Source organism: Brachyhypopomus gauderio, chromosome 7 (genome assembly GCF_052324685.1).
Source record: "Brachyhypopomus gauderio isolate BG-103 chromosome 7, BGAUD_0.2, whole genome shotgun sequence".
NCBI lineage: Eukaryota > Metazoa > Chordata > Actinopteri > Gymnotiformes > Hypopomidae > Brachyhypopomus > Brachyhypopomus gauderio.
In genome coordinates, this window is record NC_135217.1 from 20,931,862 (window position 1) to 20,959,741 (window position 27,880).

A 27,880-nucleotide genomic window follows, 5' to 3' on the forward strand; every position below is an offset into this window, starting at 1 on the left:
AAAAACTGGTACGTGTGTGTGTGTGTGTGTGTGTGTGTGTGTGCGTGTGTGTGATGAGAGAATAAGAGAGAAATAGAGAGAGAATGAAAGAGTATGCAAAACACAGAGCAAGAGAAACAGAGAGAGGGAGAGAAACACAGAGAGAAACACAGAGAGAAACACAGAGGCGCTTCATCTGCACCAGCTGGATGAAATGTCAAAGCACGACTCTGAGCTACTTAGCCTCCAGTTTCCTAGCAACACCTTCAAGCTCTTAAAGTTTTGCAGAGTTCATTTCCTCCCTTTGGTGGGCAGGTTATGGTGTATTATGCTGGTCAGTCATGCACTTCCTGGAAAATTATCCTTGATTTTTTGTTATTATTACTTTCTTTTTGTCTACAGTATGCTGGTTATTGTAGAAGTAACATGCTGATGGCCTTGTTGTAGAGGGGCCTTTAAAAGAGCTTTTTAGCATTCTGCTACAAGACAGAGCCAGAATAACCTAAACAGCCAAATATGTAAACAAGGATATGTTCTTCTTGGGCCAGCAAATTAAATTGCCTTGTTTTTAAATTGCTGTTTTCATTTTTATTAGTGCAGTGTTTAGTTTTTTATGTTTTTAGGGCCATCTTTATTCCTTAAACTGCTCATATCTGTCAGGGCTGGCTCGGATGCCACGCCCTCTACCTCCTGCGCCGCTATCTGACCCCTCTCAAGTTTTCCCCAATCTGTTTTCTCTTCCTATCCATTGTTTATTGTTTTGGGAAGGTTGTCTTTATGTTGCGGCGTTTGCCTGCTGTCAGTCTTTCCCTGGCGTCCTTAGTTTCGGTTTTCACGTGTTGAGGATTCCACGTGTTTTCTGTTTATAGTTTTTACCGTATTATTCCACGACATTATCTCGTCTGCTTACACGTTGATAATTCCGTGTTGTTTTCTGATTGTATTTCCACGGTTTAGTTTCCTTTTCGTTTTTGCGCGTCGTGTTTAATTTTCTCTAGTATTGTTTATTGCTCAGGTGTGTGTGTGCGCGCGTTATCGCTCGTTTTTTACGCTCTGCATTTTTTTTTTTTTACTAACCGGCACTTGGGTCCTCCCTTCTCTGTTTCTTACGTGGTGTGTACGTCTCTGTATTCACCACGTTACAATATCCTTCTTTCTAGTTTTTCTCTATTTCTTTCTTTTTGTGTTGCTATATCTCTTCCCTCTCTTCCTGTAATCGTTTCCTGCTGTTACAGGTGTGAGGTAGGCACCAAGAAGTGGATACGCTGCAATGAAGAAGTGCGGACGCTGTGTCACTACCCAGTCATGGGTTTGAAGGAGAACACCTTGTACCAGTTCAGAGTGTGTGCAGTCAACCAGGCTGGCGTGGGACGCCCATCTAAACCCACCAACCCCGTCCTCACCTCTGACCCCATGGAACCCAGCAGGACTATGGGTAATTGAGTTAGTTACATAATCATAATTATACACTCACTCACAAATGCAAATCTTATATGCAAATCTTATTTCCATTTAAATTGCTTAGATAATGTTCTACAATAAGTTAATTAAATGACTATGGTCAATATAATGCTTAACTGACGAATGCTATGGCAAAAGCATGATTCCCTTAACCCATAACTCACCATAACTCATCATAACTCATCATAACTCATCAGGCAGCAGGCAACACAGAAACGAAACCCATAATGCACACACACTGTTAGCGAAACGAGTCTCACTGAACCTTTTTGTCTCATTCTCATCTCGTTCTCATCTCATTCTCATCTCATTAGCTCTCATAGTGTCCCTGTGCTTTGGGCTGCAGTCTTACCACCAGGGACACCTTAACGCTCTCAAATTTAAAAATACATTTTACTGGAGAATCAGTAAAACTTTTGGTTATGACTGGCATTCCACTTGTGATGAGACCTGGTTTGGGAACATTATATTACAGGCTGAACTGCGTTAACCTAGAGCAGGATAAGATAGGTATGATATCACAGATATGATATGATAGGTATGATATGATAGATATGATATAATAGGTATGATAGATATGATATCACAGATATGATATGATAGGTATGATATAATAGGTATGATTTGATAGGTATGATATGATAGGTATGATATAATAGGTTATTATGATCAGGAGCGTAGCAGCAAATTCTGGGCCCTGTACACTCTCAATGTCAGTGGGCCCCTATAAATGCCAGTAAACGAGGCACATGAGCAAAATGGGCCCCTCTCTCTACTTGGGCCCTGGGTAGTCAGGTCCACTTCCCCCCCTACTACCACGCCCATGATTACGATTGTTCAGACAGCCCCCCCAGTCAACACCCCTCTTCCCCTGAACCTCTCCTAATAAACATTTTTCTCTCACACCGTTCAGTGGTACTGCCCCCAACGCCACCTTTATCTAACACAGTTCCTGTTGTTCCTCTTGTCTTCCAGTGGTCAGGGTAGACCGAGGGAGAGAGATTGTGATCACCAAGGACCAGCTGGAAAGTAAGAACCACACGATGAGTCTCCTCACCGCTGTGATAACAAACCCTGCAGTTGGTGAACGGAGTAACGCGGGGCACTTCCTGCTAGACTTATCGCACTAGTCCGGCTCCTCGTGCTCCTATTGAGTGAAAATAACTTGGTTAAACTTTGCAACAGCTTCCCAAGCTTTGAGTATGCCGTAATAATACTGAGGCTGCAGTTGGGGATGACGAAATACCACTTCACTTGGTTTAATAGTGTTACGCATCACCCTAGAAAGGTAGAGAGGGATTTGAACGGCCTTGTGTGCACCTACTATAATCAGGCAAGTATAATCAAGAAATCATTCCCCCGACGCCTCTTAAATCAGCTGTCATCGCTTTGTCACCTCTTCTCTTTCATTTATCAGATCTGTCAGGAAAAAATGTTCAAACCTTTTTGTAGTATTCTGGAAATACACCTACTGAAAAATATCTGGTTAATCACGTTTGAGGTTTAACATTTGCGTTCGGTTTTGAAAGGGATCTGACTGACACAAGTCGGGCAATACGGATCAAGGTTACAAAATATGTCTCTATTATAAGTCTTGAGTTCTGTAAGTCAGAGTCTTGCAAGTCTGAGTCTTATGCGTCTAAGAGATGTGCACCAGAGACACAGCACACGTAGCACATTCTGATCATACTGGAGGATATGAGAGCCACTCCATTAATGTGTTTACACCTTTCCAGGGGCACCACTGGCTGTATCGGCTTTTCTGTGCCTTTCTGCGTATTCCACAAACATGAGATATCTGTGCTAGTTGATGATTGGCCCTCTCGCCCTTCTGCTCCTCCCCTTCCTCTTGCTGCAGGTCAGATCCGGGTTCCGTTTCCTCCGACAGACGTGCGTGTGTGTGAGCTGAGCGACACCTACGCTGTGATGTGCTGGAACGAGCCAGATCCGCGCGGCAAGGAGCCGCTCACCTACTTCGTGGAGCAGGTAGACGTCAACTCTCAACCCCCACACGCGTGTAGTTTGTATTAAAGTCTCGCTGTTACCATGCTTCTACTGCTTTTGTACACACACACACACACACACACACACACACACACACACACACACACATTTCCCATGCCTCCCCAAACAGCTCATTACACCACGCTTCTTTGTTGAGTCTTCAAACCAGCAGCCTTTAGCAGGTCACTGCGGAGGCCTCCCACAGAAAGGTAATGGGTCTAGCTAACAACACCCTTTGACTTCCCTGCTAGTTAGAGACCCAGCAGAGGGAGCAGCATCTGCTGGGGGGGGGGGGGGTGCTTGGGACGGCCAGAGGACTCATTAAAAATACAGCCACCTTTAAGCTGTTCGCACAACACCACATGACCTACGATCTCTGCCCTCACTTCAAAGCCACCGAGCCGACATCACTAACGTCTGAAATAACACAAACTTTGCGCGTTTGTGCCTTAAAACTAGCCCGACCCCACCCAACCACACCCATCTCCACCCTCGTCTTTTGTTTTACACTTGGTGAGACATCAGATCGCCCTCGTGGGTGGTGTTTCCGCCGGGGATGTCTGAACAGTGAAGAGAAAAAAACATTTTGGAGGATGTTTCAAAGCTTAGACCGTCGAATAGGGTTTAATTCACCCTTGTAGTGCCAGCGATGATGGTTTCATATCATGTAGTGCAGAGGCGCCCACGTTTCCCCCCATCACTGCCGAGGTCGGCTGCCGCCTGCTGGGGTTATAATGACTGAGAGAGCTCGTGGTCTGCTGGATACTGCTGCTTCATTGGATTTTATATAAGTAGCTCCATAATAAATGTATCTGATCCATCAGGAGTAGCAAGAATTGAGACTCGTTTACCTCTGCATGGGAAAAATGAGAAATATTATCTACATGGAAATTTTCCTTTTTTATTTAAATGTAATTTATATTAAAATAGGAAGAAATGTGGAGAGGCAAATATATATTACTAAAGCAAAAAAAAAAAACATTATTGAAAAATAAAGTCAGTGATTCAAAAGGACAGTTAGAGCACTGAAGAGCCCATGTGAAAAACTGTTGTCCAAGATTGCTTTTGTTTCACAGGACAAGAATTTGGCTTTTAGTTTGAGCATGTGTCGACCAGTAAATAATGAATTACGTTTCCGAAAGAGGCGAGTGCGGTTTGTTGCTGAGTTCTGTGCGTTAAATTTACAGTCAGAATCCGGAAAGCCAAGCTGGCACCTGGCCAGCTTTGAGATGAGGATCAGCTCCACGCGGTTCGCCGCGTTTGACCTGCAGAAGGGGAAGGTCTACCACTTCCGCGTGCGCTCCGTCAACAAGTACGGTGTGAGCGAGCCGTCGGAGGCCAGCCCGCCCGTCTCCCTGCGGGAAGCTCTCGGTGGGTGGAGGGGCTCGCTCTCCTTCCTTATCTCTCCTGTCATCTCCCTCACATGGGCTTATACCAATGTTTGCTTTTAAGACAGTACTGACAATTACTCACAGTAATGTTTATTAAGCTCGAGTCCCCACGAGTTTAAAGACAATGATATTTTCCTGCTCTGACACAAATAGCATTTTCAGCTCATCAGGAAGAAATCCAGCTCTTCCTTAGTTGCCTTGGCTATAAAACACAAACATTTAAAAATGCTGTGTGGAGAAGTTGCTGTGTGTATATCGTAGTTCTTCATAGTACATTTTAAATGGGGAAGATTTTAAATGGCCTCTTTGGTCAGTCCTCTCAGAGAACCTCACACTGTGTCTCGTGAGGTAAAGCTGGCTAACACAGACTCCGCCCCTCTGTAGGCGTACCTGCAGCGCCACACTCTGTCCAGGCCATCAGGGACACGGACAGTTCGGTCCTACTGCAGTGGAAGGAGCCCAAGAATACAGAGGGCATTCTGGGATACTACCTGTACTGTTGCGAGACAGGGACCTCCGACTGGAGAACCATCAACAACAAGCCGCTCGCCTGCACGAGGTCCAGTCCTCCTTCTCCATCAGTGTTTGAGTGATGTTATACATGGACGGCAGTGCTGGCCGCCAGCATCATACATAATGCTGAATAAAAAAAGGGGGGGGGGGGGGGGTCAGTCCGGATTTCGTTGATTCTCTGACATTTTGGTCCATCTCGTCTTTGCTTGACTATAATATGGCATGAATAATGAATACATGAATAATAACTCTAACAGGAGGTTTTAATGATTGCTCTTCTACACGTAACCCCCAAGCTGCTTTTTAACTTTTAACACACTATGCTTATTTCTTCTGTGGTTCAGGTTTACAGTGCATGGGCTCAGAACCGGGAAGGAGTACGTGTTCCGTGTGAAGTCCGTGGGCCGAGCTGGAAACAGCCGGTATTCCGAGGAATCCGAGCCGCTCCGAGTGAGAGCAGCCAAGAGTAAGACGGACCTGCTAACCAGCAGTCTGGGGTTTACACACACACACACACGTATGATTGGATACCACAGATAATTTATACACTTCTGAATGCAAAACCCATTGACCGGAAACCGACTTCTAAGAGCAGTTGTTAAATAACGTCAAATAAGCATTTTTAAAGATATTTTTAATACCTAAAATACCGAAATGTGTCCTTTTTTGAAGAATATAACAGACATACACTCCTACAAGGTGTTTATTTCCCCTCCTGTAGTCCTGCGTAATAGAACTAAAGTGCGCGCGAGCCTCATTGCTGGTGAAATCTTGGAATGGAATCGCCCCGCGGCTGCCACAGCTGTGACCTGTAATAGGTGCTGGATAATGCGCTTTCCCCGCCGCGCTGGGCGCTAAACGCCTCCTCGTTCCTACTGTCACTCACACTCGGGCCATTTATAAACACACCCATGCCCAATCAGACAATGATAGACTCGACATTCTGTCGTTCCAGCCGAAGAATCTTTGCGCGACTCTCTGAGAACGGAGGGATAAACGTGCGGATGGATGTGCTGTTATAACATTGTTATCCATTTAGGACGCTGCATTCTGCCAATTTAACTTGCGTCATCCAGACAGTGAAAGGCATAGAGTGTAGACTGGTACTAGAAGCCACCATGTGAGCAGAGAAATCGGACTGCTGATCACTCTATACTACACTCCGTTCTTAGCATCATCTGTCAGATTAATAACACCATTTGTTTTTAATATATGTCTACAATGCCCTGTCAGGTAATTCCTTGGCTCTGACATTAAAATTGAAACTGATAGGTCACCAGGAGGAGATAACAGTAACCAGCCTTCCTTGACGGAAACCACGATAGCGTCTTCTGTGGATTGCACAGGGAAACGAGTTGCACCAGTAATCCTCGTGATTCCCAGCAGGACTCACCAGCTTTCATGTCCATGTGACATCACCACTGTATGACATCACATCATATGACACATGACATCATGTTTCAGTCACTGTCTATTTCAGCATTTGCTGGTAATGGTTTTCATTTATTGCTGTTGTCCAGACGTTCACTGCTGGTAGCTTAAGCAGTACTACACCTCACACACCACCCACACCATCACCTCCATCAGTGCTAAGACTCACACTGCTAATCATCCAGCCCAGCAGGTGGAGCCACTGCTGTCGGCCACAAACGGTCTCGTTTGGTCCACTGTTTTCATTAAGTTCTTTTAAAAATATAATAAATACGTATAACAGCTGGAGCTGACGAAGAGCCCCTCCCCCTCCCGCCACAGGGGTCCCGTCGTCTCCGTCTGCCATCGCGCTTCTCAACTGCACGGGCAGTGAGATGGTCATCGCCTGGCGCGCCCCTGAGCGCAGCGGCGGAGAGCCCGTGCGTGGCTACTACCTGGACTGGCGGGAGAAGTCCCAGAGCGCCTGGTCAGAGGTCAACGTCAGGCCTGTCAATGAGAGGGTGTACACGGTGAGTCCAGGACTGCCCTCCGCCCAGACAGTGACTGCCATGTCTATTTGTGACTATTTGTTTTAAGAGAAGGTTAGAAGTTCTCATGAGTAAAGGATCACGAGGCCCAATCTGAATGCACCACCATTATGATAAAACCTGGACAGTAGCTGATGATATGAATTAGGTGTGTTTGAGTAGAGAAACCACCAAACTCTGACTCCCCGTTGGGTTTTCACCAGAGAATTGGGTTTTCTCACATATCAACAAAGTTTTACAGCTTTAGAAATCCATATTTGAGGCTGAACCCAAAGCTCAGTGCTAAATGTGTCTTTTGCTGTGAACAGCCAGATGGATCGGTCCATCCTTAAAATGGATTTACACGGTTTAGACTGCATACATTGCTTATCTGTTTATAAACACATTTATCTACTAATGTGTTTATCCAGTCACTAAGCTTTCTCCCTTTCTTTCCTTTAAGTGTCAGCTGGCACCGTGCAGTGTCCATGGCAACCTAATTACAACCTCAATTTAAAGTCTAATTTTTTTTATTTCCATCATTCTCACCCTTTAATTAGTATACTAGAAGTGTGGCAGTGATTGGCTGATTTGTATTTCTCTATAGAAGTATAATAATTATTGTAGTAAAACCAGCATTTATCTTGATCATGAGATCACAGCACCCTCTGCTGGCCATCTGGTGAATATATCACTATTCATTTTTATTAATGTATCCCACAAAAGAAGTTTTCTGGCTTTTCTGGCTTTAATTTGCCAAGTCCATTCCCGTGTCATTTATGTTGATTAGAATACATTGCTGTGATCCAGTATCTCGGGCATTTTTTGTTACAGAGAATGTAATGTTAACCATTTCTACCAGAGATACTCACCACATCAGGCAGTCAGGGAAGCATCCTGACTATGTAGTTTCATTAGAAGCTGTCTGTACATCTCTAGCTGGGCTCTTTACTTCAGTGTTCTTACTAATCCAATGGCCTGTGCCCAAGTGTCCTCAAGTGGACTACTGCCACCTAGTGGCAATAATCTGAGTATTTTGCTGTTAGTAGTTACTCGTATACGCCGAAGACTTGAGTATGGAAAAAACTGTGTTTGAAATCAGTGCCTTAATAACCTTTATCACCTGTCTAGTATTAATAGGCATATATATATATATATATATATATATATATATATATATATATATATATATATATATATATATATATATATATATATATAGTAATCTTGGTCACACATGATAACCACAATCTAAGAATGTTAATCAAATGGTTTTGTGTAAGCAAGCTTTTGTAAGTGGTTGGGTATCTGGTATCTGCAGATGTAACTAACCCTTCTCAGGACAAGTGACCATCAGTGCAGAGATAAAGTGAAGAGATCAATGCTCCCAACCACCTTTCAAACATTAGTATCTCTAAGCGGAGGAACTCTTTAGCATAATGTCGTTAAACACGGCTTACCATACGTTTAGAGCCCACAGTCCCTGCAGCAGTGGGGAAACTAATTAAGAAGAATGATTACTACACAGCCTCCATAAACGTGCAGTTATGGGAAGTTAAACTGCGAACATCTCAGTGCAACGTTTTTGAAGATGAGGAAGTCAACATTAAATTGTTCACCTCTGGGTATCTCTCTCCACCATACGTATGGAGCGCCTTTCTCTTGTGTCTTAAGCACATCCTGTAACTACACACCATATCTTCACACGATCGGCTAAGCAAGCTCTTTCATTTCGTTATTTTCTTGTTAAAGGTGTCCGGGCTCCTGGAGGAACACTACTACCAGTTCCGTGTATTTGCAGAAAACATCATCGGGGTGGGCAGACCCTCCCAACCCAGCGAGGCTTTTCTGTGTGAGCGGTGGACCATGCCCGTGCCTGGTAAGAACACTACACACCCTCACTGGTCTTTCTTCAGAAGTCCAAAATACGCTCCCACTCCCACAGAAGACAGAAGACACGGGCGAAGCTAGAACGTAAGAGTTCTGATTGCACCATCGTAGACAGAAGCATCTTGAACATTGCTCATATGTATTGGGAGACCCATGCTAGGTTTCTTAATGTGCTGGCAGAGACATGCTACTTTGTTCAGCAGTGGCTGTTAATTCCATGGATTAAGCTCTTTCTACACCATTAATAATTTAAATGTGAGTGAAGACGTTTAAGAGGATTTACTGCTGTACATTTAAATGGATGAATGCAGCACATTTTTATTCTATAAAGCTCAAACTTAGGAATTCATTAGTATTTTTTATTATTATTATTTATTCTGCAAGAGTCATCTTGTACTGTATGGATATTATTGTGGGAAGCCCATATAGGATGAAGCATCAATACACACAATTCAGATGTTTGTCTGTGCCCAGGGATGTCGTAGTGTTGTCTGCCAGTCGTGGGCTCGCATACAATATATAACCATCTATTGCAAAGATATGAATGTGACAAACACATTCAAGTTGTGCCTTGAATTTCACGTTTTATTGCCATTTGAAAAAAAAAAGTAGTTTTTCTCCTACAAGAAGAAAAAGATTGTTCACACGAAGTGATGTGAGAAGCAAGGAAAAGCGCAAAAGAACCGGACAGAAAGATGGATTCATGATTAGATGGATGAACTGACATATTGATGGATAGCTGGCTGGGCTGGTGGGAGGGGTGTTGAATCTGACAAGCCATGAATAAATTGATGGGTTTCACACTCTGATGTTCACTTGCTGTCTGCAGGCTGCCCTTATGACCTGGAGTTCAGAGAGGTGAGGCAAGATTCCCTGGTCCTGTTGTGGGCGGAGCCTCTGTACCAAGGCCAATCACAAGTGACTGGTTATGTAGTGGAGATTAGACAGGGGGAGGAGTCAGAGGACTGGACCACTGTGACAAAGGAGCCCGTCACAGACACCCAGCTGAAGGTCAGGTCCTAAACGTAGTGTCATCATAGAACACAGTGTCATCTCATTCTAGCATTCACTGACCATTAATAACATTGACATTGTTGGACTTTAACGGAGTGCTTGAAGAGAAATGTGAGCTTTACATTGGTTTGCTTGCTGGCAGGTGTCAGGGCTGCAGGGTGGTCAGAAGTACTGCCTGCGTGTGTCCGCCATCAACAGTGCTGGAGTAGGAAGACCCTCTCTCTCCACCGAGCCAATCACAGCCCAGACCAGCCCAGGTCAGTTCCTTTAAACCATCCAGCAGATGGCGCTGCACCTCTGAGCCAGCTTTCAGTTGTTGGGGTCTATGTTACACGTTCATAGGTACATTTGGGTAGCCCTTTTGAAGCCCAGGTGGCTTCAATGACTGTTCTCACTGCTATAACTGACAGGAACCAGGGACATCGAGATCGGGGTTGATAATGATGGCTTCATCTTCCTGAGTTTCGAGAGCCCTGAGACTGACGCCCAAGGCGAGGTTAAGTGGAGTAAGAGCTACAGAGAGCCCATCGATGCAGGAAGAGCTCGCGTGGAGAGCAAGCAAAACAAGTGTGTTTGAGTTTCTATGGTCTGAGTTGCATTTCAGAGCATTTTATAAACACGTATCATGCAGATTATGCAACCTGTCTAGTGTTACCAAAAATAGTACAGAAGTCATAAAATTGCATGAATTCCAGCAGTAAATAATCTCCTGATGTGAAATATGCACAGTAAGCAGTTGTGAAGAGAACACGTACTGTCATGAAGATGCAACACCCCCCCCCCCCCCCAAAAAGCTCCCTGCCCATCTCCCAACAGCTTCTCTCACTGGGGTTCATACGTCTGGACAGGCATGGGTGGAAACAGGGAATGATAGTAGTGACGTCAGAGAGGATGAGTAAGTGAAGGGGTGTGAGCACATCACGGTACTGAGACGAGTGTGTGTGGACCAGGTCTGTCCTTACCTTCACCGCTGCCTCAGAGGAGGACCTGGGCCTCTACGCTGCTGAGAGGACGGACAGTCCCGACATCTCCTCCAGCTTCGACTTCACCGCTGCGGGTACGTTGTGCCTCTTCTGTTCTCTTACCATAGCGTACAGCGTCAGTGGCTCGAAGGTTGAGCTGAGTGTAAAAAGTCAGGTTTTCCATTTGCTGTAGTTTTAACAACGTACCCTGATGTACCGTAGCAGACCAAGCAGCTGTAGCCCAACTGCAGGTGCGTTATGAGTCGAAAGGACTCGTTCCCGGCCGCGACTCTGACGCTATGCTTGTTCATGGTCTCGCAGATCTGGAGAGGCTGATGGAGCTGAGCTGGCAGATCCGACACCCATGTAAGTGGCAGGAGGAACATCTGACGGAGTGCTGCATGGAGCTCCTTACCTGCCCCGGCCTGGGTGAAGCAAGGGCTCCTGTTCAGGGCAGCAGCTTTGCTGACAGCTAGACTCCACCAATGGGCTCCGCATGGGCTTGGAGGTCCCGCCCTAGAGGCTAGCTGATTGGCTCAGGGAGAGCTGGTGCACTGCACCAAGTCTTGAGATCCTCAGACGTGGACCTCAGAACCCCCATGTTTCTTTAAAGTGTTATGGAGCCCATCATAAGATGAACACAAACACACACACACACACAAGCATTCCAATCCAACCACAGAATAATGTGGTTGTATTTGTGTTTTTATTTCCGGGCAGTGATTGGTCTGCGGTCGGAGGGCTGGCAGGTGGAGGTGACGGAGATGGGAGCTGTACGTCTGTGGCTGCAGACCGAGCCTCTGAGCAAGAGTGCTGAACTACGCATGATCCTCAACGACAGAGAGATCTCCAGCACACCAGTACATGCTTCCGTGTGTGTGTGTGTGTGTGTGTGTGTGAGAGAGAGAGAGATTCAGGACCATTTTAATTTAAGCTCTCTGTTCTTTCACTGAGATTAAGTAAGCTTGATGAGGTTCAACACTTTCATAATCCCCCCCCAGAACTATGAGACCGAGCTGAAACTGTATCTGCTTGTGCCCTCCACAGACGCGCAGGATCGGCTTTGACAGGGAGAACGGGCTAGTGGAGATTCTGTTTGATCACCTGTCAAAGGAGGATGAGGGCTCCTACACAGCTCAGCTGAAGGATGGCAGAGCTAAGAACCAGTTCACGCTGGTCCTGGTGGATGAGAGTACGTCAGATGAGTCTTTATTCCGCCTCTTTAAATAGTTTTAAACGTGGTGCTGACGTACTCAGCTAGCGCTGAATGCTACACACTTCAGCTTGTGCATCTCGTAAGGTCTCATAGTGGTCAAAGGTCACTGTCACAAACCACATTGAATTTTGTACTTTAGCCCATAAACAATCTCTCTGATCTTGTCATTTTGTGTTCGGGTCATTTGGCAGAGTTCAAGCAAACCATGGCCAGATCTGAGGCCAACAGACAGGACTGGAAGAGGCGTGCAGGTGAGTGTCCAAAGGGCCAGTACACACACACACACACACACACATTCAGACAGCTGTGTGAGTGTGGAAGTGGAATTTTGATCATAGGACACATTTCATCATTTCATACACACACACATAGCTGTCAATGTGCAGTTCAGGGCAGGGGAGGTTATTTTATAAATGTATTCAGTTAGAGATTAACTGATTTAAAATGTGTTTTACAATGAAGTGAAGGATGTCTCATCAGCCTTAGTAATGTAATCTGATCACAACACATTACATGTGTATTGCATCACTTGTTGCAGTCTTTCTGCTAGGGGTCGTGTCACCAGCCAGTTTCTGTTGTTGTTGTTGTTCTTGATCTTGTTCTTTTTTCCAGTTTTCTTTTACTCAAATCCGCACTTAGCCAATAACCAAACTGCTTTATGCAAGAGTATCGCCAGCATTTATATTGAATCGTTTAGCGGATGCCAATATAAAATGCTAAATGATCAACAAGGCTCGTGTTTTTGAAGGTCCCCACTTTGAGGAGTTTTTGTCCTGGACTGTGACAAACGACTGTGAGATGATTATGAAATGCAAGGTCACCAGCCGGCTTACTGCATGCGTGTTTGAACACAAATTTACTGCTGACATGAATCTATTACATGGACGCTTGGGTCAGTGTTTACAAAGTATTAATGGACTAACTTCCATTTCTACTTAGCTATTTCATCCAAGTAATATATTTAATCCATAACTGTAATGTATTAACACTAATTCAGAAGTGTAAATGAATATAAAACATATTTGATATCAGATAACCTGAACTAAGAGAACTGTTTAAAGATTAATATTGCTGATTTGGCATCAGATTCCTTTTGGATTACAATAATGGTGAAAAATGGAGTCTAAATCTGTTCTGTGTATACCAACTGCGATGGGCTTTCTTATGAATGCAGGTGACAAATGTGAGCAAGGATACCACACTGAAATGGTTTAAGGATGGTGTGGAAATCACGCAGGCCAAATACGACCCGTCTGGAGTGAGCACATATACAGTCGCCCAGGTAGCGTTGCTAAGTTTCCACACACGGCCGCTTAGATTGGCTACGTGCTCAGCTTTGCTAATACTGAAAGAAAGACGCAGGCGTCGATTAACATTAGCATCCGTAGGATCAACTTCCATCCGTTGTTGGCATAAAGAAGATGTCAGAGAGGAGTGTACGTTCTTTATTAAAATGTGAACCATATTTGTGTGGCCTCTCAGGTGACGAAGAAGGAAGCAGGCGTGTACCGGGCCATTGTGTCTGACAGCAGAGGGACAGACGAGAGTGTCCTGGAGTTAGTGGACAAGGGTAAGGAGGAAACAAGACTACATGGGCTCCTACAGCTACACTGATTATGACTGTTAGTTCTTCTTTAGATTAGTATGTCAGAAATACTTCATCAACTTCATCAGTGCCGTCATAAAAAGGGCCTTTTCACTTTTCCACTTTATTGTTTTGTGTTTGTTTGGGTTTTGTAGAAATACAAGTTCCCAGTAGTCAAACTAATGTCATTCTAATGTCAAAAATTAAAATAAGCATTAAACCTCTGTCTCTTTCATCACCATCTGCCATATCCCAAAACATGCAGTGGGTTTGACTGAAATGCCGTTTTATCACCTGTACATCTAGCCAATTCTTTTCTTGCTTTCTTCACAGAGTTTGACAAGCTTATGCAGCACTTGGGCAAACAGTGTGGTAGGTTCACGAGCAGCTAGAGAGCCACTGACATCCAACTGAAACACAAACCTTGATGTCTTTGTACAAAGCGCTGGCAGTGAGAGCATCTCCCGGCCCTCTGTGTGATCGCAGCTCTCTCCGCCGGCCCCGTGAGGATCCAGTGCACAGCAGCCGGCTTCAAACTCTACTGCTCTCTGAAGTACTATCTGAGCTACATGAAGACCAGCTGGTACTTCAAGTGAGTCCCTTTTGTCCGGAGACGTGTCCCCCGGGCTCTCGGAGCACTGCTGCCTCACCGGGCTTTGGAGCTGTGGCTCAGTTCTGAGGCCCGGCACGCCGCCACTTCAGAACACTTCAGAATGCTTTGGACTGTGCTTGTTTCAATTCCCTCGTGGTGCTAAGAAGTGTTGCATCCACACGAACAGTAAAATGTGTTTTTGGATTTTTTGGGGGGGGGGGGTTTTCTCTAACTGGTCTTGGGTTTCTGTTTTAAAAGGAGACGCTATTGATTTGTAAAAAAAATTCCTCTATTCCTCTATGTTCCTATTTGTATTTTTTATGTGCTTGGTAGGGAGAAGAGGATTGATCAGGAGGAGAGAACCAAACCTGGCAGCAGTATGCAGAAGGTTTGGATCGAGATTTTCAACCCCACTGAAAATGACAAAGGGAAGTACACGCTGGAGTTGTTCGATGGACAGGAGACACACAAGCGCTCTCTGGATTTGTCTGGACAAGGTACAGCCATGGTTATCTGAATGTCCTGGTCACTTTGAAGGCACTCAAAGTCCTTCTAGTGGAGTTTTTGCTCTTGTTCACACCAGACGACAAATGAATAAAAGATATTCTAGACACCACAGTACAAATGCATCACTGTGAATCAAACAGAATCACAAACAGGCACTTGTACATTCAGTGAGCAGAAAACTGCTTCTCGTCTGACCTTTAGCAGGGCTTGTAACAAAATAATGGAACTCACCAACTCAACAGCTCCATCTAGTGGCCAGTCAGTTTCGTATTCAGTCAAATATCTGGTTCTGTGGCGTTCTTTAAACCTTCTCCGCTCTCTTTCCTCTGAAGCTTTTGCAGATGCTCTGCTCGAGTACCAAAGGCTTAAGTAAGTGCGGTTTGGTCATTGCCTGTTGTAATCTCATAATATTTATAACTTGATCTACATTTAACAGCTATTTTATTCTGTTCTCATCAGGCAAGTTGAAATTGCTGAGAAAAGTAAGTATGTTTGAAGGACCTCTTGAAAATGCAGATGACATTATTATTTATAGGTAGTAGGAAATTATTTGTAATGCATGTGTAATCACACTAACGAGTTTAATTTCATCCTGTATGCATTCTTGGACAGTGTGTTCTTTGTCATGCATTACAGTAGAGAGTAAAAAGCAGTTCAGTTCTAGAGGATTATGTCTGCTTTGTCTTGCTAGACCGTGCCAGAGTCACGAAGGGATTACCAGACGTGGTGGCGATAAAGGAAGACAAGGTATCCTCCACCAGCCAACCTGAAGGAGCTTCTGTCATCAGTAAATAAAGGTCAACCTCTCTCATTCTCCCTCTCCCCTCTCTCACAATGTCCCACAGTCTCTGTGTCTGACCTGTTTTGCCGACGGCGACCCGGTCCCGGAGATGTTCTGGCTGAAGAACGACCGGGAGATCCCCTCCGCGGGACGTTTCCACGTAGCCACCGACAACAAGTGTTCCACCCTCACCATCCACTCTGTGAACATGGAGGACTCGGGAAACTACAGCGTGTTTGTGCGCAATAAGTACGGCGTGGAGACGGTCAATGTGACGGTCAGCGTGTACAAGCACGGAGAGAAACCACGGGCAGACGCCATCGAGGTGTAGCGCACAGCAGGCGTGAGGGAGCGTCTACACAGTGTTGGGCATGTTCGAGCCCAGCAAGGACCCATTTAATGTCCCCACTCAGATTCGCCAATAAAAAGCTGCTCCAAGCCCATGTGATTAGCTCACAGTTTAGTACCAAAGAGTTTAGTCAGCATGTGTCCTTAATAGTTTAGTGGATATGAGAGCCTAGAAACCAGCCAATCAATTGCAGCCAGATTCCCAGTGGGGTGTTAAAAACATATTAGTCAAATGGTTAATCAAGCAAAAATGATCAAGGTTCATCAAGCAATTAAGCGAGTTCACTGTTAATCAAACAAAAGGCCTGCGAGTCTGATTGACAGGTGTGTGTTTGTGTCACTGTGGAGTGGAATAAAGCTCAGAGGATTTTGATCATATTCATTTTGCCTGTGTCGTGGTTCAGAGCGTGATGATGTCTTCATTTGTACTGTGTAAGAATAATAAAGAAGAATGGGAGCAGGTTCCAATGCATAAGACCTGTGGTCTGTTCAGTGTGTGTGTGTGTGTGTGTGTGTGTGTGTGTGTATGTGAGAAAATCAGAGGCCATCGTTTTCTTGTGCAGGTAAGCAAAAAAAAAAGAGCAAACAGATCAGTGTCGTTAACCTGCTGTTCATCTGAACAGTGCAGCGTTTCCACATCGGTCCTCAGCTTTGGCTTCACACATCAGTAAATGTTTCTGGTGGTTATAGCGAAGGTTAAATGCACGTCTGTTGAAATGTGGACTCGTGGAACAATAAATTAAATGTGGAAATGTGGGATGGAACAATACAAGATAAAATTCATGCACACTTGAATGTGAGCACCAAATCTTTAGGTTTCTCACAATAATATTGATCAAGAATGAAAGATGCAAAAAAAAACCCATCTAACTGCAAATCGTATTAGGCAAACTATGTCTCTGACATAAATAGACCAGTATTGTATTAGGGTGAAAATGAAGAAATGAAGGGGAGATATGAAACATTCATACCCGATACCTTAGATAGCTCATATAAACTGGCAGAAAGATTTTTCCTTCATTAAAATTACTCTTCTACAGTACTGTTAAATGTGGTTAAAATTATTAGAAGTGCAGATTGTCATGTACTTGTCATTGTTTAAAAAAGAATGCTACAGACACTTTAATATTTTACATATTCAGATTTTTATAGAATTCTAATCTCTAACAGTGTTCATCACTAAAGTAGTCTGTATCACTGGGCCAGCAGGTTTTATTTAAAGATTGAAAGGTAGAAGAAATATCTGTGGTGCCTTTCTACATGTTAAAGCTTATGTTATAGAACACAATGTGTCATTATAATTTTTTGTCACAAGTTGGACCTTGTTTGTCCTGTATTTTCACTGTCTGGCTCTATAAATGTAGAAACTAGCTATATTATTATTACTATCTTTTTTAGGTATCAGTAACCTCAATGTGTATTATGGAATTTTACTCCAGGACAGCCCTAGCAACAGGGGCTAGCCTGTGCACTGAATGCCAGTGTGGATCAAGAGTGCCCTATTTTTGACTGATTTTCATAAGGGTTTTAGAACTGTAGATGTAAGTGAACTTTGGGTTATACAAACGGCAAACACATTAATGATTACAAAAGCAAAAAGGCCCTTTCTTCTCCGGTATAAGTACCTGAGAGAGTGTGTGCGGCCCCTCCACTCCGCTGTGTCGAGCTCTGGCTTCTCGCTGTGAAGGAGACCCCAGGAAACATGGCCTTCAATGGAACATGGCAGGTTTATGAGCAGGAGAACTATGAGGAATTCCTCAAAGCTATCCGTGAGTACTCTACATCAAAGTTCTGTTGGCCGTGGGTCAAAGGGTGAGTGTGTACTCCACACCGGGCCCATTAAAGAGTGCTTTAACACAAGGCACATGCCCTTAGCACTGGAACTTTTTGTGAGCTTTGTGTTCTTTTCTCTTGCATTTATTTTGTATATCTGTAGCATTACCAGAGGACGTGATTAAGATGGCCAAAGACATCAAACCAGTGACAGAGATCCAGCAGAAGGGCAATGACTTTGTCATCACCTCCAAGACCCCAGGAAAATCAGTCACTAACTCATTCACCATTGGCAAGGAAGCAGAAATCAACACCATGGACGGCAAGAAGCTCAAGGTGTCTGTTTATTATTTTTACCCACCATCTGGATGGTGGCTAGAGGTTTGATAAAACACTATTAAAAACTGTTTCTGTTTCAGAAAACCTAGTATATTGTTCTGTATACAACGACAAGGGTTTGTTTATTTGTTTTTACAAAGCTGACAGTTTTCTTTATGCACTCTGCAAGCATGTGCAACAGAATAACAATTGTTATTCTTGTTTTGTGGTTGCTAGGCCAAAACAGTGGAAAGTTTAGATATTTTTACAACTCTGTAATCTCCGTGACTCAGCTCATAAGGTGCTTGACAAGCAGCAAGTGAGTGGACATAGGTGTTAAGTGACATGAGGAAAAGAGTGTGCAGGACTGGGGATTGAGAGGACTAATCCATCCCTTAATCCGTGAGGGGAAGAGCCCCTGCTCATACATCTCTGTGATGTTGAGTGGAATTGCTGTTTCTGTCCTCCAGTGCACTGTGAAGATGGAGGGAGGGAAGCTTGTTTGCCAGACTGAGAAGTTCTCACACACACAAGAAATCAAGGGAGGAGAGATGATTGAGGTGTGTACAAAGTATTTCTAAAATCATATAGGAAAAACAAAATCTTAGAACTGATAATAGTAGATACATACAAATGTATCTACTATTTATTTATGAGCCAAATAATGTTGAAATGTTTCAAAATATTTAACATTAAAAGTTTTATGAGGAATAACAAAACACCCAGCCACAGTCTTCCTTTCTGTATTTCTGATATTACTGCTCTCTATTTCAGACTCTTACAGTAGGAGGGACTACCATGATCAGGAAGAGTAAAAAGGTGTGATGAAACATATCCAGGAGAAAATGTATTGTAGTTTGAAACTATTTAAATAAACACATCTTTTATCAAATATACTTGCATTATTGTAGTCCTTTACCTTCAAAATCACAGGTCCTTGTTCAACATGCAAATGTTATCAATGGTTTATATTTAAAATAATAGTACTATATGTTAATTAAATGGTAATCCTGCTGGACAACTTCTTCTTTACTACACCCTAAAATGCTATTTTGATTATCATCATGTCACTTACTGATTAATTGAGGGTTTTCAGATCTTGGTTAGAAAGGTGAAAACATGGGCTGGTATGGAAGACTGATGAGGCCAAAATATTTTAACAAGGTCCATGCCTTGCAAAAATCAAATGTTTAAACCTAAAATACATTATGTAAACAAATTCAAACAAAACACCCATCAACACGCTGAAAATGTAGTTTATTTGCATGTAAATCATGAAAGAATTTATCATGCGCATCATTGCATATTTATTCCAAATTTCAAACATATTCAAACATTCTGACATAAACTACCACAACAAATCAAAGTATGCAAGGCAACATGATGGTAGTTAGAATCCTAAACATTTGGGTGCCTTGAAATATATTAACAAAATTTTAGTTACCAAAAAAAGGAACAAATTGCTATACAAACTAACTTTCAGGCGGGTAAAACAAATTTTTGCACATAGACCTTTTGGCCCTTTTGGTCTTCCATACACTGGCGCAGACTCCACATAAGGACACTGGCCTAGAGGATCAAACAGTAGCCTAACGTGGATGTGACATGGCACGATACCTGAGGCCTCCAAACACATCTCTCTTCATCAGGAATATATCCGATGAAAGCAGGTATGTTTGCACGAGTGAATCACGTTAGTTTATCCGATATATATTCTACATTCTTAGCCCTTTTTTCCCTTTTCGTTTCTTTACCAGGCTACAATGTAGCTAACGCTAGCACCTTAGCCTAGCCAGCTATTCACTCGCACTGGCAGCGTTTGTAGCATCGCGATATAAAAGGTCTTTACCTAGACCGCCAAAACTGGATCTCCTGGCTACACGTGAAACATTATCAGCTCTTCTAGATCCTGTGCAACTAATAAACTTTACTGTCTACCTCCACTATTACATTAGCTAGGCTAGTTTTTATGTTCATATTCGACGCGTCCAGAAGGTTTGACCAAATAAGGTAAAGACGCGCGTCGGCCAGGACGCCATATTGGCTAGTTTAGCTAACGGTGGTTAGCTACAACGTTTGATTCAGTTGGCTGAAAAAATAAATTACGTTGCAAAATACATAGCACGGGGGACCAAAATTAATCCTAATATTTCTAGGTTTAACAAATTTACCCAGGAGGGATCGCCAGGATGGAGCAAGGCCGCATGGCGTGTGTGTAGTTTAGCTAAGAACAGCTACTTTTAGTTTCACAATCATGGTGAGGCCCAGCTGGCCAGTGTTCCTGTAAGGACGACCAGATGGTTATTTCTGAATGCTGTTATGTGTCTTTTTGATGTTAACACTGACCTTTTGATTATTTTTCGTAATATAATGGTTTACTACTGTCCCAGAGGTCTTAACTAATATTTAAACTACAGTGTACGTGAATGGCAAGGTTCACGAAAGGAGTTTCTTTGCTGCAGAACAACTGGGTTTTTAAATGTTTAGACAATTTGATAGATTAACGTTACTGCAGTTTCGTGTCTGAAGGTGGAATTTAAGGGTACAAGCAGTGCCTTGTGGAAACACTGCATTCTGTACAAAAACTTTTTCCCTTTAGCCAATGAATGTTAACAAGAACCTCTCAACTGCGTAAAAAAATGCATGGAGCTAAATTAAATGTATTCTTCTTGCCTGACTATGTGTGCAAACTAAGGACTTATTTTGTAAAAGATGAAAAGCATCCAGTCTAATTCAGATGGTATTGGGAGTGTGGTCTGTTTACTTTAAGCCAAGGTAAAGTCCTACAGAAGTAACAGGTAACGGGGGCGAGGAGACTTTCCATCAGACAAATGAGTAAACTGTCATTTCATGGTGCTTTAGGCCAGAGGATTTGCGTCGTGAGTTTGGTCGTTACGGGCCTATTGTAGATGTCTACGTTCCTGTTGACTTCTATTCTCGTCGGCCAAGAGGATTTGCATACATTCAATATCCTTTGTACGCAATTGTTAAGATGATGGTCATGATGTAAGGTTTTTGTTTTTTTAAGGAAAGGTTGTGCACAACTTCAGCAAACGGGCGGAACGTGACATTGTGAAATATAATTTGATTGTATTTTGGGCATTGTCTCCTAACTGCTATTTCTTCTGTTGTCTCAGAAAATGTAAAGACATACAGTTCTGGAGACCTTCCCTACAGAGAATATTTAAGAGTAAAGGCCGAAGTAGAGTAGGTTGAAGCCAAAGAGCCCGTAAGGATTCAGGCGTCGGGAAGTACAGGGGCAGAGATGGCAATAAAGAGAAAGTTAAAGCTTGAAGATTCAAAGAGGAGAAAAAGAGTTGGGAGTCCAGTCCAGACAGAGAAAGCAAAAGAGAAAAGAGATAATGGGGCAAAGACAAGCAGGAAATCTCCCCTCTCCCCAAGTCCTTCTGGGAAGCGGTTAAAGAGAATAAAGGTCAAGCTCAAGGTCAAAGGTCAAGCATGTTAAAGGTAACGATTATAAATTTTCGTATCCTACATGTGCTGGAAGTATGTGCGTTCTCCCTGTTTTTATGTTACAAGTTCAGATTTCTTGTATGTCAATGAAGCACCTTAGTTATTAAATTCTTAGTTCTGTAAATACGCAATTCATTTGACGTAATTCATTTGAATTTAATTCAAGTATTTCCCTTGCATAAATGCCACCAATTAAGCAATGAAGACAAGTGCAGTTTGATCCAACAGTTATACTTCCCCTTATCTTAATTACTCCAGAAAAACTCCCTTCTCCTTCTCAATAACACCTTTCATTACTCAAAATAAAGCAGATCGCTTTTTTGAGGACCACTGGGTTCTGACTTGCTGAGCCTGTCCTTTAGGAGATGAGCGTTCCTTGTTGTTTCTCCGTGTGTTTCAAATGCAAAACCTTAACAGCGGTAGCATGTTCGAGGACGTCCGGGACGCCGAGGACGCCCTCCACAACCTGGACCGCAAATGGGTCTGTGGGCGGCAGATCGAGATCCAGTTTGCGCAAGGAGACAGGAAGAGTAAGGCCTTCTTTTTATCTTCTAGGAGATTCTTTCCCAAACACTTCCTGCACATGGCTTTGGCACCCTGGGTGAGCTGGTTTAGTTATAAGCACCAGGTACATTTTTGCAGCACTAAAAGCAACATAACTGCCAACATCGTGATATTAAGTTATCTTAGGGATGTTTGGTAAAAGTACAACACATGACGCACTGGCCCAGTTGTCAGGTTTGCTGGGGTTTGTAGTATTTCCAGAGGCATATGCGTGTGGCACAGAGCAACTGGCGTTCCTGTGGTCTCACCCTGGCCCCTCCCCTCCAGCCCCCAGTCAGATGAGGTCCAAAGAGAGACGCTCCCCTCGCAGCTTCTCCAGGTACGATGAGTACGAGCGCGACGGCCGCTACCGACGATCACGGAGCCGCAGCTACGACCGCCGCCGCTCCCGTAGCCCGTCCTACGAGCGCAGGCCCCGTCGTTCGGACAGCCCCAGAGAGTGAGTGAGCGTTTCCCTCCACGGCTCCGTCAGAACCACGGGTTCAAGATGACCAGAAGTAGTTCTGACTGCTCACATCGCCCGTTACAAAGATCTGGGGTGAGTTTCCAAAAACGTTCTTAGCGCTAAGTACTTCTAAACCTCGTACGTAAGAACGAGTTTACGAAGTACTTGGCACTAAGAACGTTTTGGGAAACTCACCCCAGATTTGCTTTTCCCTGCTGTCACACACGTGGTTCAACGCTTTCTAACTACAGTCTGTAATGAGAGCAGCCGGATGTAGGACTCCTGCTAAGTTGTATTCACACAAGCGTTCGCTGTCCTGCAGGCCTCAGATCATGTCCTGTAGTGTTGTCATAATGTGTAACAGTTTCTTTGGTTGTTTTCATGTGACCAGTTCTCGCTCTTACGGCAGACACAGACGCAGCAGAAGCCGTGAGAATGACAGGTGAGGTTAAACTATGCGCCTGAGTTCGGTTCTCGAAACACCCAGACCCTTCAGGGCACTTGCATGTAGTCAATAGTGGTGTGGAGTTACTGTCCATTGCATGACCGTCAGGACATTCTAGGCTTGACTAGCTGGAGTAATTGAGTGTTTCTGTCCTGCATTGGGATACCAGGCTGTAGACACCGATGGCTTCATGCTCCGCAGGTACAGGAACCCCCGTGAACACGGCCGTGTGCACCGGGCCGGAGCGTCCCGCAGCCGCTCGGGTTCCCGCTCTCCCTCCCCCGACTCCAGGTTCAAGGTGAAAGGCGGCAGACGCTCGCAGTCTCGCTCCCCCCGCCCCCCCGTGGAGGACCTGCCCCCTTCCACCAGCGCACGGGGGGAGGAGGAGGAGGACGAGGAGGAGGCGGTGCGCGCTAGATCGCCCTCTCGCTCTGGCTCACACTCGGTGTCCCGCTCACGCTCCCGGTCCCGCTCCCGGTCCTGGGCTGGACGCAAATCTGGCGGCCACTAGAAGAGGCCACGCCCCTGTCAACAGATTGTTTCTGGGAGATTTAAGAAGATGCTTCACCCTATGGCTCTTCGACTCTGTCTTATACAGCTCTCTGGCCACTTCTTAGTTCCTAGTTGGGTTTTTTTTTTTTTTTTGCTCACATTCTGTTGTAAAATGTTGGGTCTGTTGTGATTGGTCCTCTCTCCTATTCAGGGTGGGCAGTAGATGCCAGATGTAGTTGATGGCTGACCTGCTGTTATTAATCAGTTTAGTGTTTTTCTCTTTATCTGTGGTAAGTCATGGTATAGAACAAAAGCTGTTGGGTAACTGAAATGATTAAAGCAAAATGTGTTTCCTGAAGTTTTTCTTTTTGAACAATAAAAGTTAGAATTTTGTTAAATTAGGCTGTTTTACATTTTGTATTAGCAATGGGTGAGCGCAGTATTTTGTATTACTATTTTGTCATTTGCTGTACTAAAGTTTTGATTGTACAGAATTTGTCTGGCGTGAACCGTTTTGTGTGGTAGAATTTCTTTTATCTGGGATTTAGGTATGCCATGCCATTCATAGTTCAATCTCAAAATGTGATTGCAAAAATGTTGCCAGCTTGTTTGTCTCCCACAAGATATTTTGTTTTAATTGGAGTTCCTTAAACTGTTTATATATACTTTAAGCAGTGTTTACTTGCAGAGTGACTGCAGAGACGGAAAATGGTAGTAAAGTGTATTTTCTGATTGCTTCTTACCAGTGTCTTACATTAATGCTGTGGTCTTCCTATGCAGTGGGAAAATGGGGCAGTCAGGCATCTGAATGAGTGTTCTGGGCCATTTTACCAAGAGCATTATCACACGCTCAATGTTACATCTGTCAGTTTAAATCCTATTAGCAGTATGAAGGCCATCATAACGGCACACTGAAACTGCAGAACTGCGATTGGGGTGATTGAATTGCTTGAGTGTGCTTTATCCATTACCATCATGTTTAGTACCTTCATTTAAATTTAATTTAAATGTACAAAGGAGGTATTTGAACATCATGATGTTAAATGCAACATTCCAGGCTCATGCTGTATAGCTATAGAAACATTAAATAAAAGGGAAAAAAAACCCTAAGCTATCTTAATGTGCTAGTAGCCATCACTAAAACATGTGCTGCGTTTCTGTCATTGTCCTAAAATGAAGGGTGATATTATGGATACAAGGTTGACTAGAGGCCACTGGGCTGAGAGTGAAGTTTAAAAGATTAGCAGCTTTCATGCACAGAGGGCTGATCAGTACAGTTATTGTAAAATGTTAAACCACACGGACAGCCTGGGTCAACCATGCTTACATATCTGAGAAATTAACCCTGTGTCGCAGTAAGAGGACTGATTGGGTCATCCAGGCTGACAACATGGCATTCATCAACACGTTAGCTAAAGCCCTGAGGGAAGGTGGGTAAGAGGAACTGGAGTCTGCTGCTCAGAATAAGCAACAGCGAGACGGTGGGTGCTGGAGAAGCACCATGCAGCTGGATGGAGACACTTGAATATATTCCAAATGGTCAAATATTTCAGACATTAACATGGATGTAAAACATCTGACCAACACAATTAGACCAGCAAATGGAAAAACAAATGGTTTGCATCCAAGTTTATTTTGAAATTCCCTAACTCCCCCTATACAAGAAAAAATGACTTTCCACAAAGGCATCAGTGAACTCTCAGTCATGACCTTTATGTTCAGGGCAAATGGGGGGTGGTGGGGGGAACAAAATTCATAATCACAGTGAAACCTTTCATTTTCTTTAAATACATCTGCTGTCATCTTTGGCTGGGGTTTGGCAGACAGTTTGCTGTCAGACCAAAGTTTCCTGGGAAGTTCCGGTTCAAGCCGATGGTGGCGAGGGCAGCGGGCTTCACAAAGCCAATGCAGGAATGTACACGTACTCACGCAACTAAAACTCAAAGAAGAAGAAACTATGTCTGCGTTCACAACACAGACCCCCAAAAAAATAAAAACAAAAAGACCGGTGGGTGGGAGGGAGTGTGCAAAAAAGAAAACAAAAAGGAAAAAAAAAAGAAAAAAAAACTACCGCCAATCATGACAGCACTTTTCTTTTAAATTTCATAAAATTGTAGACAAAAAAAAGAATCTACAAAAAAAATGGAACTAGTAATATTACACAAGTAAACGTTTTCGTCACCCTCTACACAAAACCGAAATTCTTGGTCTTGATGGCTAGTAAAAGTTTTTGTTTGAGGATCTGTTTGGAGGAGTAGAGGGGCACGTAGAGGCGGGAGATGCAGGTGTTGGCCGTGGGCAGGTGCTGGTCGTCGGGCGGTCGGATGGTGATGGAGGGCATGGGCTGGAAGCCTTCCTCACTGGCGGGGAGAGACGGACTGGAGGTCCAGAAGTACACCTGCAGGAGAACCACAAGAACTGGTTACGACGGGGCTGGAGCAAAACTCTGTGATTAATCACAAAACAAGCTAAATATGCACCCAGAAAGACTAAGACTCTGACTCTGAATGAATGTCGTAACAAGAAGGAGTCATGGTGGACCTACCAGGTCCTGTCTCTCAGTCATGCTCATCTTCTCCACGATGGACCAAAACCAGCGCTTGAACTGCAGCAGCTTCTCCGCATTCTCCCCTGCGGTTGAGACCAACAGAAGTGTCAACACCCCCAAAACAGACGGACAACCAAACATCCAGCCAGAATCGGAGCGACTTGGCCTCCGGTCTCCGATCTCCAGACGCTCTTACCAGACTCATCGTTGAAGGAGGTGAAGCTGATGAGCATGTGCACGTTGACCTCCCCGCAGCCGTTGACCAGCAACCTGAAGTCCTCCGCAGTCAGGTCCTCCAGCGCGTTTTTGGGAAGCACGTCCAGGAGCCCCTTCCTCATGGCCTGCGGAGCAGAACGTGTCACTAGCGCCGCCAGGTCGAAGGTCAACGCACCAGACAGCCGGAGCAGCTGGCCACCGATAAGCTTACACATTTACAGGAGGTACTACGGGATTAAACGGTCAAAACGTGTCTGAAGCGACGACCCATGGGGCCACGTACGTGCAGGGGTTGCTCCGCCACCACCAGCATCCTGTGCTCGGCGTACTTGCGCACGTACTCGTACACGTTCTGAGGAGTCACGGGCATGTTGACCCCGCCGGCCAAGAGCTCCACCTGACAAGATTTAAACACATCACTCCACACGCCAATCGCATGACATTTAAAGCTGCACCCGGCTGATTTAAACCAGCGCTTGCTGGTGATGATGATTTCAGGCCCGGAGGTCCCGGGAGTCGACATTACCTGTCCAGATCCTTCCTCTTTGCAGAGGTCGATGGCGAAGGCCAGATCCATGGCCGCAAACACAGCCTCTGCCTCGCTCGTCTGTGAGTGGCGAATCAGCTGGCGCAAGCTCTCGTACATCACCGGGTCGAAGAAGGCAAAGTCATGCCAGTTCACCTGCAACACATAAACTCATGTCAGGATAGCTAGCGCACGCGCACACCCCCACACACACCCCCACACACCAACAGCAGAGAGAGAGATATCATGCAAGATACCTACTTTTCTACCTAGCAACACCTTGATGACGTGCCTGTTCAGGGTGATGGGGCAAAGTTCATTCTGCAGAAGACAAAGCCCAAGTATCCTAGAAAGGAGGAGGAGCAGCTTAGTAAAAATGTACTTTTAAAATTATTTTTCTAAAGGCTGCAAACAATCCGTTTCTGGATATCAGATTCCAAATGTGGTCCTGGAATACAGTACAGAAAAGCCACCGCCAGCCAGCGGGTGTACCAGTGGGCCCACGCGTACCTGCCCACGTTGCGGAAGCAGTTGAGTCGAGCCTCCGTGTTCTTGCCGGGCCGTGGGGAGTAGAAGCCCCTCTTGCCAGGCTGGTAGAAGAGGGGGGCGTTATCGTCGCCATCATCGGTGTCGTCCAGCTCCATGTCCACCACACTGCGGGTGGAGCCATGCCTCTTCCTATTCTCCTGCTACACGGACACACACATGCAGAATCCTAGACTTTACTATAGTGTTAAGCACACAAATACAAAAGATAGGAGGAAAGGCAGACAGTAATCCTCCACTAGTTTATTCTGGGGACTTTCCTCTACACTACTCAAGCCACCTCAGCTTATTACAATCGCACAGCATCATTTCTTACTGGAAAGACTCGTCACAACAATGTCACCCCATTACAC

General features: G+C 44.4%; 4 protein-coding genes across 14 annotated transcripts in view; 3 read left to right on the forward strand and 1 right to left on the reverse strand.

Annotated features, from left to right (window-relative positions):
- myom3 (myomesin 3) overlaps positions 1-16,558 on the forward strand; it is a 35,961-nt gene extending 19,403 nt beyond the window's left edge. The window contains exons 12-37 of one of the 2 annotated variants that reach the window (XM_077012480.1): positions 1,215-1,414; positions 2,416-2,469; positions 3,299-3,426; positions 4,632-4,815; positions 5,220-5,394; positions 5,693-5,814; positions 7,101-7,288; positions 9,038-9,164; positions 10,005-10,186; positions 10,332-10,446; positions 10,600-10,756; positions 11,140-11,246; positions 11,473-11,517; positions 11,872-12,011; positions 12,199-12,343; positions 12,559-12,618; positions 13,116-13,183; positions 13,542-13,649; positions 13,850-13,937; positions 14,286-14,324; positions 14,439-14,544; positions 14,878-15,041; positions 15,384-15,420; positions 15,511-15,533; positions 15,743-15,798; positions 15,897-16,558. In XM_077012480.1, the coding sequence (XP_076868595.1) occupies positions 1,215-1,414; positions 2,416-2,469; positions 3,299-3,426; positions 4,632-4,815; positions 5,220-5,394; positions 5,693-5,814; positions 7,101-7,288; positions 9,038-9,164; positions 10,005-10,186; positions 10,332-10,446; positions 10,600-10,756; positions 11,140-11,246; positions 11,473-11,517; positions 11,872-12,011; positions 12,199-12,343; positions 12,559-12,618; positions 13,116-13,183; positions 13,542-13,649; positions 13,850-13,937; positions 14,286-14,324; positions 14,439-14,544; positions 14,878-15,041; positions 15,384-15,420; positions 15,511-15,533; positions 15,743-15,798; positions 15,897-16,163 (3,085 nt within the window). In that variant the 3' untranslated portion in view covers positions 16,164-16,558. Of the gene's footprint in view, positions 1-1,214; positions 1,415-2,415; positions 2,470-3,298; positions 3,427-4,631; positions 4,816-5,219; positions 5,395-5,692; positions 5,815-7,100; positions 7,289-9,037; positions 9,165-10,004; positions 10,187-10,331; positions 10,447-10,599; positions 10,757-11,139; positions 11,247-11,472; positions 11,518-11,871; positions 12,012-12,198; positions 12,344-12,558; positions 12,619-13,115; positions 13,260-13,541; positions 13,650-13,849; positions 13,938-14,285; positions 14,325-14,438; positions 14,545-14,877; positions 15,042-15,383; positions 15,421-15,510; positions 15,534-15,742; positions 15,799-15,896 lie in introns of those variants that run through there. The other variant, XR_013132389.1, reaches the window with a different exon arrangement.
- Positions 16,559-17,803: 1,245 nt separating this feature from the next.
- On the forward strand, positions 17,804-19,163 carry fabp10a (fatty acid binding protein 10a, liver basic). Its single transcript, XM_077012485.1, has 4 exons — positions 17,804-17,949; positions 18,117-18,289; positions 18,742-18,831; positions 19,046-19,163. The coding sequence occupies exons 1-4, from the start codon at positions 17,883-17,885 to the stop codon at positions 19,094-19,096; spliced, it is 381 nt and encodes a 126-aa protein (XP_076868600.1). The 5' UTR covers positions 17,804-17,882; the 3' UTR covers positions 19,097-19,163.
- A 651-nt stretch (positions 19,164-19,814) lies between these two features.
- Positions 19,815-24,433, forward strand: srsf10a (serine and arginine rich splicing factor 10a). 4 transcript variants are annotated; one of them, XM_077012481.1, is made up of 6 exons: positions 19,815-19,941; positions 21,134-21,238; positions 22,172-22,275; positions 22,577-22,748; positions 23,146-23,196; positions 23,401-24,433. In XM_077012481.1, exons 1-6 carry the CDS (start codon positions 19,877-19,879, stop codon positions 23,708-23,710), a joined length of 807 nt encoding a protein of 268 aa, XP_076868596.1. In that variant the 5' UTR covers positions 19,815-19,876; the 3' UTR covers positions 23,711-24,433. The 4 variants fall into 4 exon arrangements, with proteins under 4 accessions (XP_076868596.1, XP_076868597.1, XP_076868599.1 ...); XM_077012482.1 differs by having other exon boundaries at positions 23,407-24,433; XM_077012484.1 differs by lacking the exon at positions 21,134-21,238 and having other exon boundaries at positions 19,821-19,941; positions 21,409-22,275.
- An 872-nt stretch (positions 24,434-25,305) lies between these two features.
- The window catches only part of ubr5 (ubiquitin protein ligase E3 component n-recognin 5), a 37,036-nt gene continuing 34,461 nt past the window's right edge, over positions 25,306-27,880 (reverse strand). For all 7 annotated transcript variants that reach the window (XM_077012479.1, XM_077012473.1, XM_077012476.1 and 4 more), the window contains 7 exons: positions 27,492-27,670; positions 27,243-27,327; positions 26,982-27,137; positions 26,739-26,852; positions 26,436-26,580; positions 26,237-26,322; positions 25,306-26,089 (listed from right to left, as the gene is read on the reverse strand). In XM_077012479.1, the coding sequence (XP_076868594.1) occupies positions 25,877-26,089; positions 26,237-26,322; positions 26,436-26,580; positions 26,739-26,852; positions 26,982-27,137; positions 27,243-27,327; positions 27,492-27,670 (978 nt within the window). In that variant the 3' untranslated portion in view covers positions 25,306-25,876. The remainder of the gene's footprint in view (positions 26,090-26,236; positions 26,323-26,435; positions 26,581-26,738; positions 26,853-26,981; positions 27,138-27,242; positions 27,328-27,491; positions 27,671-27,880) is intronic.

What these genes read in the sequence shown, in the direction of transcription:
- fabp10a (XM_077012485.1), top strand. Translation starts at nt 17,883, where the DNA reads ATGGCCTTCAATGGAACATGGCAGGTTTATGAGCAGGAGAACTATGAG. An exon ending in GGAATTCCTCAAAGCTATCC is followed by an intron (nt 17,950 to 18,116) that starts GTGAGTACTCTA and finishes GTATATCTGTAG; the next exon opens with CATTACCAGAGGACGTGATT. An exon ending in AGGGAGGAGAGATGATTGAG is followed by an intron (nt 18,832 to 19,045) that starts GTGTGTACAAAG and finishes TCTCTATTTCAG; the next exon opens with ACTCTTACAGTAGGAGGGAC.
- srsf10a (XM_077012481.1), top strand. Translation starts at nt 19,877, where the DNA reads ATGGCACGATACCTGAGGCCTCCAAACACATCTCTCTTCATCAGGAAT. An exon ending in AATATATCCGATGAAAGCAG is followed by an intron (nt 19,942 to 21,133) that starts GTATGTTTGCAC and finishes ATGGTGCTTTAG; the next exon opens with GCCAGAGGATTTGCGTCGTG. An exon ending in CGTTCGGACAGCCCCAGAGA is followed by an intron (nt 22,749 to 23,145) that starts GTGAGTGAGCGT and finishes TCATGTGACCAG; the next exon opens with TTCTCGCTCTTACGGCAGAC.